Below are 11038 nucleotides of genomic sequence, written 5' to 3'. Positions count from 1 at the left end.
GTGTTGTTCAGCATGGGGGTGAGTAGAAAATGAAGGCTAAGCATGTTTTGGGCGTACTACTCCTTTAAGAGTTGGTTCCGACCAGATTTGGTAAGAGTTAGATTTATGAGTTAACTACATTGTTGTGAAGCAAATCAAGAAGGTGATTTGTCGCAGCTGCTACTGATGCTGCGATTGGCTAAAAGCTCAACATGGGACGCAGGCACCACCATATGATCCACAGGATTTACCCAATCAGCTCAAAGATTTAAACTCAGTGTCTCTCCGTTTTGCAAGCACTTGCAACAGCAGGCTTTCCAGATGGATATGTGTAGCTTACTTTGAATTTATTTGGCTTATGCCAGCTTATAAAATAAAGCCCACAAGCATATAAAAAGGTATAGGTCAACATTTTCTACATTAAACAAAATTAAACAGCTGTTAATGTCAAACCGGCTATGCTAATCCAGTATTACATGTAAACAATATCTAAAAAAGTCATAAGTTGTTCAGTGAATTTTCCTAATGTGACCGTGTCTGTAAGCATTGAGCATTACCCTGTTTTTCTAGGCTCTCCAGATCACATAGAAACTCACAACACAACAAGGCCAATGGCTTCTTCTTACTGTAAATTGCTTGCAACTTTTCTTCTCAACATATTTCTTGATGAAATTTGGAACAAATCCTTCAACAGTTCTGTGGTTTTAATGGCAGTTTTAGGACTTCTCCATCCCTTTGAAAGACTTTGATTAATTTGGGGACTTTTCCAAGTCAGTTAAAGCTGTTTTTTTTTGGTCCATTTGCCCTGAGGAATGAAAGCAGCCTAATAATTATTCACACCTCGATAAAGCTTACTGATGCCCTCGTATCACAACTTCCCTCATTACAAAAACACACCCTCACCTGATAAGCTTTAACTCTAGAAGCTTTCAAGTTCCAACAGCTTGGAGGTAGAAAACATGCAGAGAAATAACAATATGATCAAAATGTTCGCTAATGATTGTGCAAACAGCCACAAACACCAAACTTTAGACCAAACCTTAGACTTTTCAGACATCACACCTCGATAAAGCTTACTAATGCCCTCGTATCACAACTTCCCTCATTACAAAAACACACCGCACCTGATAAACTTAAACTCTAAAAACTTTCAAGTTCCAACAGCTTAGAGGTACAAAACATGCAGAGAAATAACAATATGATCAAAATGTTTGCTAATGATTGTGCAAACAGCCACAAACACCAAATCTTAGACTTTTCAGACATCTTGGTCCGAAATCTAAGCTTACCCATCAAACTACAATCTGTTTCCTTTTATTCAATCTTTAAAAAAAAAAAAAAAAAGGTTTCAACCCATCCCTGACAGGCTAAGCTGTGTTTGGGTGGTGCTGAACTTCACATGACTACTGCGATGCCATCTTTGTGTGAAATTTGCTGCCAAACAGAGTTTGACTCTTTCAAAGGAGAACCTTCTGCAGCAGTGAACCAGGAAACGGACTGATATCCATATGATACCCGTAGGATTCAAATTTAGCAAAGATATCCTAAATTTGTGGACTGCAAAAAGAGAATCAATTAGTCAGACTTCTGTGTCACTGTGGTACCAAACATGAAGCTGCTTAATAAATAAAAAAAATGACCAGAGGACTTTGTTAACTTTAAACACAGACACTGGAGTTTCAGCCCATTCCAGCCTCCTACATTCTTCTTTAAGATAACATTTTCTTACCTCTGAGGGCAGCAGCTGGAGTCAGAAATGTGAAACTTGGACGTAGTGGGGTGTTTTATTCAAACAACAAATACATGTAAACATTTTGGGGTTTTTTTGTTTTTTTTTAATGGATAAAGCATATTTGTGTCCTGAAGTGACCCATACACCCACTCTAAGCCTTATCAATTTTCTTCAAACTGCAAGGAAATCCACAAATTAAATGATATCTAACACTTCATAATTAAAATCGGTCAAATATCAGGAAACAACACTATTGTATCATATTCTGGTGATGTTTTTGTTGGGATCTGGAGGTCTGTCCACCTTTCTCCAGCAGAGGGCGCCCTAAGTCTCCTGGAGCTGAAGCTGCCTACCACACCTGCGGCTCGTTTGCTCATCAGGAGACCAGCATTTAAGGAGAGGCAGAGCAACACTCCAGTGCCAGAGTGTTAAGCCATTTACGGTTAGCAAGCCTCAGCCAACCAGCCTGTCTGATTCTCTGACTCCCCTGAAAATCTGAATCTAAACCTAACCAGTTTTTGTCCTCTCTGCTTCCTAGGAAGAACCTGACTGAACCCTGGAACTCTGGAAGAGTATCTCAGCTGAAACCAGCCTGTCTGATCTCAAGAGCTCATTGGAAGGGCAAACTGTCACAACCTGCCTGCCCGCTCTCAAGAAGAGAACTGAAAGAAACTCAAACCTGAACACTATCAAGTCTGAAGTCAAGCCCTGCCGCTGCCTAGCCCTCTGCCGACCCTCAGCCTCTGGACCCTTCTGGTTCCCTCCCTCTGCCGCTCAGCCTGAACCACAGAGCAGGTACAGACCTGCACAACTCTACAGTCAGTAGTATTTGGATCCTGGCTAACCGAACTTTCCCTCTCTGCAGAGAACCCCGTTGTGACCAGCCCGGAATCTGTTTCCCAGCTTCAACTTTATTAACTCTGTGTTTTTTCAATAAACAGTTGAACTTTTCTTCTGAGTCCGTGTGTGTTCTGCATGTGGGTTAAGAACCTGAATCCCATCATGACAGTTTTTTTTGTTTTACAGTATTTCATTGTCTTATTTCTTGATATTTTTAGGTCAATTTATTTCTTAGATTTTTTTTTTTAACTTAAGACTTAGATAGACTTTATTGTCAGTTTGAACACAGTTTGAACACAAAACAAAATTTTGTTCAGTACAGCTTTTAAATGTAAACATAAGACTGGTATATGATTTTTCCAACATCCAGCACTTTTTTCCTTTTTTCCCCGTTTTATTCCACATTCAGCAGTCTAATGGCAGCGGGGAAGAAGCTGTTTTGGAATGTGCTGGACCTGCATCGGACGCTTCGAAGCCTTTTCCCAGAAGGCAGCAGGTAGAACCGTCCATGGTGGGGGTGTGAGGGGTCATTTATAATGTTGTGGGCTCAGCGCTGGAATGAAATGTCTTTTATAGAGGTATTGTTAGATATAATACAAGATTTATTAATAGAAGTATTATCATCCTTCTGTTTATTTAGTTCTTTATCTGGGATCATGTTCATTTTATTATTTACTGTTAGGTTTCCTCTCAGTCAATTCCAGCCCAGTTTTCTCCTTTCCTCCTACGTTGATCCTCCTCATCAGTTTCCCCTTCTCCCCTTAATACCCCACCTGCTTCCTTTGTTCCCACCTCCCTCTCCCAGTTGATTCTACAATGATCCTTTAGGAAAACTTTCTTTAAGCTTCAATTTTAAGCTGTTTTATTAAAGATTGGTTTAACTCAGCTTTTTCTCTGATGCCCTGCAACACAAATATTCACAGAAGTTTCCCCTAAACGTAAATCAAAGCCCAATTTATCGAAGGTGAGGACTATAGCTATGCTTCAAATTGTACTTTCTGTAAATCATTGAGATCTTGGGCATATTATTAGTAGAAACATTAAAATGTATCTCCATTAAACTAACTCTTAGGCAAGTTAAATGAAGTTAACTAAACCAAAACAAACAGAATAACATAAAAACCATTAAGCAAATCTAACTGTGATTTCCAGTTGATTTCGTAATACCAGGTTAATGCATTTAGAGCATGTGAGTTATTAAGAGATTTAAACTGTTCCCATGCTCATGAACATGGCTGTTGCATCTGTGTCGGCTCAGGAGCACAGCTCTGCTCTGTACATACCATGGCAGCTGCATGTCCGACGGTCCCAGTGGGCAGAGCGCCGACACCCACCGTGGTGCTGACGCTGTTAGGGTGCCGAATGCGGACAGCTGGTCCAGCTACCATGGCAGGAGGGGCGCCGCCGGCTGCTGGTTTGACTCCCTGCTGCAAGGGCTGGGTCAGGGACTGCTGACTGTTGAGCAAAGACAGCCTCAGGGCCGGGAGGCTCTTCTGTTGACGTGAACAGAGAGGTCATAAAGATTTTAGTCACACAGCAAAAATATTCTATACATCTGCAGAAAAAGATCCGACTGATGGATTCACTGGTTATTTTACAGGAGTTTAATAAACCCTGACTAAAAGTGGCATAAGGAGCCATATTAATGTGTTCTTTCATATCCTACTGGTTAGTGCTTTTTCATTTGTTCAACATTAAACCTTTACTTTGTCTCTACAATGCATTAAAGCCTCTAATCAGGGTTAACATGAAAAACTTTTGTTTTTGTTAATAAAAATTGTTATATTTCCGTTTCCTCTAAGGAGCTCAGTTCCAAAAGTCTTCATATTGCTTTATCTTTTTTCCACATTTTGTCACATTCAAACCACAAACTTTAATGAGATTATTTATATATTTCTTAAAAAATGCACAAATAACAATAATCTAATTCGAGCTACTTCCCTTTCAGCCATAAGAAGTCTATTCTCTGCTCTACAATCCAGATGGGAAACAGCAAACATGGAAAAAGATGGTTATGTAAGATCAGATAAAAAATATTGTTGTTATTTTGGAAATTTTTTGGCGGAAAAAGTCAGCATATCACCCTGAACAAATCTTCCTTATAGCAGCGGGTGGTAGTGGCTGCATCATGCTGTGGGGATACTTCTCCTTAGCGGGGATCAGGAAGCTCGTCAGAGTTGATTGGAAGATGGGTGAAGTGAAACACATGAGTCCTGGAGGAAAACTGGAAATCTTAACACAAGCTATGTGATTCCTACGGAAGAGGATTAGGGCCACAAAAAAAAAAAAAAGTAAACTGATTTTTAAATTTTATTTCAGTTTAACATGGGAAAAAAGTCAGAATTCTGACTTTAATCTCAGAATTCTGACTGAATTCTGACAATAAAAAAAGTCAGAATTCTAAGAAAAAAAGTCAGAATTCTGAGAATAAAGTCAGAATTCTGAGATTAAAGTCAGAATTCTGACTTTTTTCCCATACTATACTGAAATAAAATAAAAAAAAATCAGTTAACTTTTTTTTCTTTTCCAGTGGCCCTAATCCTCTTCCGTAGATTCCAGATCTCAATAAGCTTTAGAGTAAAATGGGGCGGTGCAGCAGTCAGGAGCAAAGGTCTGAGAGAGAGCGGAAAATCACAGGTGTTCAACTTCTTGTTGGAAGAACAGAGCGAGGCAGTAGCTGTGTATCCGTTCACCATAAAATCGTGCAAATTGTAATAAAAAAATATATATATGCTAAATAGAAACACTTCAATAAAACAAAAAAAAACTTTTTTCGATCAAACGTTTTCAATGATTCGAAGAGGTGGTTCTTCTTCTGTCATCAAAATTCTTACACTTTGCAAAACTGCAATGGAAACAATGTTTTAGCATCAAAAATGTCTCCTGATCTGCAGCTGAGCCTGACAGCCTTGTAATAAGAGTATTTGGAGGATGATGGAGCCTATTAGAAATATATATTTCATGTGTTTACATCCGCCACTGCCATGATGTTCCCAAAGTTAATGCGTGAACAAACATATTCACCTGCACTTTAAGTTGTATTTGTTATTCAATGGAAATACCAATTGCAAAAATTGGACATTTTTAAAATTAGCAGAATAGGGACATTTTTTTTTAGGACATTTGCAATGGAAATGCAGCTAGTGTGACTATGGTTGATGATCCTCCCACCACCACGGCGTGTTAGTATTTTTTTCTTTATATTTCTTTTATATCTTTATATTATATTACAGTTTATGTTTAAGTTGGTTATTTCTTTTAGACAGGTATTAATGTCTGTCTGAATGGTTTATTTACACTTGTTCTTTTGTTTGAGGTGCTGCTGATGCAAACCAGCTGGAGGAGGAAACCTGGAGCGTACCATTTGCTTTTTGAAAGACTGACGGGGGAGACTTGTTTCAAGTTGTTTTTAATTTGTTAGTTTGTCACTTAAATACTCATTGTTTCTGCTAAGTAAAAGTTAGTTTTGCTTTATTTGTTTCATAGAATGGTTAATTTTGTATTTATTGGTTCTTTTGTTATGTCATGCCTCCCTCATGTGGTAGACTTGGGTTACTCCATCCCTTTTTAAGCAGCCTTTAGTTCTTTGTTTGTGGGTCAGTTTTTTTGTTTGAGTTGGATCCTCAGCTGACCTCAGTTAAGTTTGGCCCAGATCCATGTTATTTTGTATTTAAGTTATTTTGTATTGCTTTTGAGCCTTTGTTAACCATTTTTGACACAATTAAATTAAAGCACTTTTTCAAATTTCGAACACCTTTTGTCCTTATTTAAGTTTGGTCCCTCACAGTGACATTGCTAACCTTTGGTTAGAAGAGAGCTAAATAAATTTTATTCTGGGATTTTTCTACCTTCCTTCCACTTGAAAACCTTTGATAATTGCAGAGTAGGTCGAGGTTCTTTAGAGTACTGCGAAAATCTGAACACTGCTAGCAGTTGCAAGGGAGCTAGGATGAGGAAGCTGAAAGTTTCTTAGAACCAATGCCATTAGCATAGGGATCTAATGAAAGTCTTGGCCCCCACAAGGAGCTATACAGTTGCCCACAATCCAATGTATGACAGCACAGTTTATCTCACAGAGATCAACACTCTGTGTGACATATGCTAATGTCCCCACCTTTATATGTTTTGGGCTTTTTAATGGAGAGCTTCAGCCATTTTATACATGTCCATAACTAGTTTTTGTAGTTCTTTTTCCAGAAGGCTGTAGTCCCAATTTACCCACCATCATTCATGTGTGTCTGTCACATAATGAGGCTGAAAGCTGTCTGGATTCAGCACAGCAATCTGGAGCTCCTTTCCTGCTCAGAATCGAGTTATAACTGTTGACCCCATGAGAGGAGCTAGGAACAGGAAATAGCAGCTACAAGTTGAGGTGTTTGGATCGAGTCTGAATTAGACTGGGAGGCTGATGCTAAGAGACATCCTGCAATCAATCTGATGGGGTTTGAGTTCTGTCACAAAGAATTATTCAAAATGGCGTCGTCTGGATGAGCAAAGTTGTTGTAGAGAACTCAAAAGGACTGAACTATGAATGTTTTCTATTCATTCGGATTACATAAAAATGAAGCTGACAAATCAAATCTAAATAAACCAGAACTGTATGGTTGTAATGTGACAAAATGTAGAAAAAGTTCAAAAAGTCAAGAATGGTATTGTATTTTTGAACTGAGAGCGGAAGGTCAGCGGGTTCAATGTAGAAATCAGCCTGTGAAGCATTTTCATTTTATCTGATCAACGGAAGTCCCGAACCTTGAGGAAAGGCACCAGGTAAGGCTGTGGGGACGACTTGAGCTCAGTCTGCAGCCTGCTGGTGAACTCCTCCGGTTCAATCTTGGCATCCTGTCAGTTAGAGAGGAGTGAAAAAAAACAAGGAGCAGGCAGATTAGCACTGTGACTCCAGCATAATATGATGAAACCCAAACACTTGCAAAGGCGATAATCCTTTCAAACCGCCATCCTGGAACTCCAGGGTATAATCGTAGCATGAAGGCTGTAAATTCATGACAGAGAAAGACATTTGTGGAAAAAAGTTTCATGCTGCCATCTGCAGGTTGGAAATATTCAATGCAAAAAAAAAAAAGCTAAAAGGTCAAAGTTGACTTAGTTCAAACATGTTATTTTCATAGGGCAGCTTATATTACAGATAAATGGCTATCTGCTGCTGTAATTTGCGGTAACCAAGACAACAGAGGTGGTTTGGTTTCTGACACCCACCAGCAGATCTTGGACCAGAGCCTTGACGTTCTTGGAGGTCTCAGGAGATGGAGAGTTGTGAGATGCCAGCTTGATAAGTGTGGCCAGGAAATTCTTACACTTCTTCACATTTTCTTGCATTTCCTGTAAAATATAATGAATAAATATTTCAATGTTTTCAAAAATAAGTACTAAAAAAGAAATAAATCAGGCTATAGACAAACAAATCTCAACAGTCTCTTTCCCTTTTAGACTTAGACAAACTTTAATGTCGCTTTGTATACACAGAGTGTATACAAAGCGACATTTTGATTTGTACAGCTTTCATGACATTTGCTTTTCTTAAAGTGCAGCAGTGATCAGATGTAAACATTGGGAGAAAAACAAGCGGAAATATTTGTAATCATACCATAAGTTAAATGGGTATGTATATATTAGTCAGAATTGGTGCTTCTTGTGGCAAATGTTTATCTATGTTCATGTGTCTATGTAGATCTATGGAGGTCCTGGCTGAACAGAAGCAAGACTTGAAGGTGACTGCATGTCCTTAAGTATGCACTGGTGTGAATGCAGTGGTGCAAATGTTAGTGGGCATGTGTGAGACTCCTTGTCCACGTCTGGCCCTGTGATGTAGCAGAGAAGACGGACCAGAGCCGGACACCCTGTGGCAGCTGTACCCTGTTAGGGCGAAAGACGTGGAACAAACCTGGGACACGACTGGAGCTCCGGGGGCCGGTGCGATGCTCGCCTGTGTAGGTTGAGCTGGCTGGGAGGTAGACTGGGTGGTAGCCTGCGGGGTCATGACCACGGGGGTCTGCTGCGGAGCCGTCACCGCCACAGTCGGTGCCACAGGGCCCTTCTGAAAGAGCAAGGAAAGAGACAGAGAGATAAACAGGACGTGACGCTTTGCTCGCAGCGAGGCCACAGAGAACAGACGTCAGGTGCCGCGGCGCTCCTGTCACATCTGGTCTACTGACTTCAGTGGACATTTTTTAACAGAAGAGAAGCACGAAAGGGTAGGAAGTGACAAGAAAGGGACTTAGAAAGAAAGTAATCCATTAAAAGTATTAATTACATATTTTTTAAGCCCGTGCACAAATAAATAACAAGACAAATCATATCTAGAAGCTATCAATGGTTTTGTCATCTAGGTTCTGCTTCCTCTTGGCACCAAAACATCTTTCAGGATTCAACACACAGTGCCTATAGCATTACAACAACATGGACTACGTGTATATGTTAAAGACATTAAAAACCTTAATGACTATAAAGTATCTGCTTTTAAATGCAGACAAAAGAGAAGTTAGTATCTTTGAACCACAGTCTTTGAAAAATAAGCTGCTTAGTCAGTCACTTCAGTCACTTTTTTGATTTAGCAGTCCTGATACAAAATAACAGAGATATATACCAAATATCTGCGCTCCAAAGGAGTACACAGAGAACAAATAACTTTGTAAACAAAACCATTAATTTGTGAAGGAGAGTATTTCAAATGGTGGCCCTATGCAGAGTTGTTTTGGTGATACAGAGATATGGAAAAACATATTATAGTTTTTTTCTGAATGTATTACATTATCTGATAAAAAATCTGCTAAAGTGAAAACTTCTTTAGGAACAAGAGAATTCTCCAAAGTTAAATTTTAAGGCTATTAAAAAGCAGTCTGCTAGGATATGGCTGTGAGGAAATATTTCTTTTGAATCAATGCCCTATATCAGCACAAGATCCAAAGTATGAAGATGAGAATGTGTGGGTCTGTGAACATTTTGAACAAAGCCAATCAAGTCTAAGATAGCATTAAAGGCTGCATTTAAGGAAGATCTTCAATGTCGGCATAAATGTTAAAATATCACTCTATAATGACCTCAGTATTTAACATTATATCATATGTCTAAAATCTGATCTAAAAATTAAGCATAAGTGGCTGGTAGTCTAAACAAAGGTTCTGCTGTCAGAAGGAATATATAATATTTTGTAAAAAGTATAGTAAACTAGTTCTTATTTTGCTTAGAGAAAAAAAAACTATATCAAATAACTCGTGCAACAAATCCTAGCATTGTTTCCTGACAATAGCTTCCAGTAGGGCAGCAGGAATTAAACATGAAATCTGCTTTCAAAGGGTTTTAGCTCACAGGGCGGAGTGCAGGACAGGAGGAGGAAGAGGAGGAAGAAGCAGAGGAAGTGGTCTGGAGGGCAGGACTGGAAAGTGTGGTAGAGGGAGACGGTGCCACCTTGGCCGAGGTCAAAGGACACGGCCTTGGGGTCTGAGAGGTGGCAGGAGACTGCTGGGAAGACAAAGGATAAAAGGATAAGGAAAAAGCAGCAGCGTGCCTCCGAGACACGAAGACAAAGGTCATGATGGCAGGAGAAGATGGTGGAAGTAAGATGGCGAGGAAAAGACTGACAAAAAGCAAAGGAGCAGAAGATCAGGATGTCACAAGAACTGGCTGTTCACTCTATGTTAGGTTTGCATGCATTAAAAAGGAAGGAATCTGTGGAAGGAATCATTGGGGGAGGGGGTGATCTCTTTAGCCCAGCAAAAGGCAAAAAAAGCTCTCTGTCAGATGACAATCTGTGCAAATCATGTAGAAAACACCTTAAAATAGCAAGTTAGCTAGATTATAATTGGTAAATCCTACCTTTTTGTTAATGGTGGCAAGTAAAATAAATATCTACTCTAATAAAATGTACCCAAAGACTTTACGGGTTGTTATTTTACAATTTGCAGCTGTTTGAGGATGCGGAGCTGTTAGACAGCTCAAAGGAAGACTGTTAAAATCTCTGCTGGGGGTTTATCTAATTTAAATGTCAAAGTGCAGGGAATCTGATGTCCTTTTTATAAATTTAAAGGAAAATGTTGGACACAGAAGATAAGTGTCTGCACCAAAGTAAATCAATAATTATTTGAAAATAAACTTTTTAATGACTTAACGCTTGATTTTTATCCCAGCTTCTTATGAATAGAAAGTCAAAATAGATGATCTACCTGCTTTCATTTAGAGCAGAAAATTACAAAAACTACTGCTTAAACAAACCTGTTAGTTATGGCGGCTCTTAAACTGTTATTTTTTATTTATTATATTTTTTGCCGTTAATAAATAAACCAGCAAAAATTGCACCTAATAAGTTAAGCAGAAGCTTTCAGGTGCTCATAGTGCACAAACATTTTACTTCTTGCTGCTCTGTAGAGAATAAACACAAGTGTACACTCACCGGCCACTTTATTAGGTACCCCATGCTAGTAACGGGTTGGACCCCCTTTTGCCTTCAGAACTGCCTCAATTCTTGGTGGCATA

The 11038-nt window shown here is 39.2% G+C and overlaps 1 protein-coding gene across 3 annotated transcripts in view; it reads right to left on the bottom strand.

Annotated features, from left to right (window-relative positions):
* LOC107099507 (transcription initiation factor TFIID subunit 4-like) overlaps positions 1–11038 on the bottom strand; it is a 152576-nt gene that overhangs the window by 119654 nt on the left and 21884 nt on the right. Inside the window, exons 3-7 of one of the 3 annotated variants that reach the window (XM_015397656.1) lie at positions 9875–10027; positions 8451–8603; positions 7766–7888; positions 7301–7390; positions 3835–4044 (exon numbers count right to left, since the gene is read on the bottom strand). In XM_015397656.1, the coding sequence (XP_015253142.1) occupies positions 3835–4044; positions 7301–7390; positions 7766–7888; positions 8451–8603; positions 9875–10027 (729 nt within the window). The remainder of the gene's footprint in view (positions 1–3834; positions 4045–7300; positions 7391–7765; positions 7889–8450; positions 8604–9874; positions 10028–11038) is intronic. The other 2 variants (XM_015397657.1, XM_015397658.1) reach the window with 2 other exon arrangements.

This window comes from Cyprinodon variegatus, unplaced genomic scaffold, assembly GCF_000732505.1.
Source record: "Cyprinodon variegatus isolate N-32 unplaced genomic scaffold, C_variegatus-1.0 Scaffold879, whole genome shotgun sequence".
Classification (NCBI taxonomy): domain Eukaryota; kingdom Metazoa; phylum Chordata; class Actinopteri; order Cyprinodontiformes; family Cyprinodontidae; genus Cyprinodon; species Cyprinodon variegatus.
The sequence above is the reverse complement of the archived record's forward strand: the minus strand, read 5'-3'. Positions and strand labels throughout refer to the sequence as shown.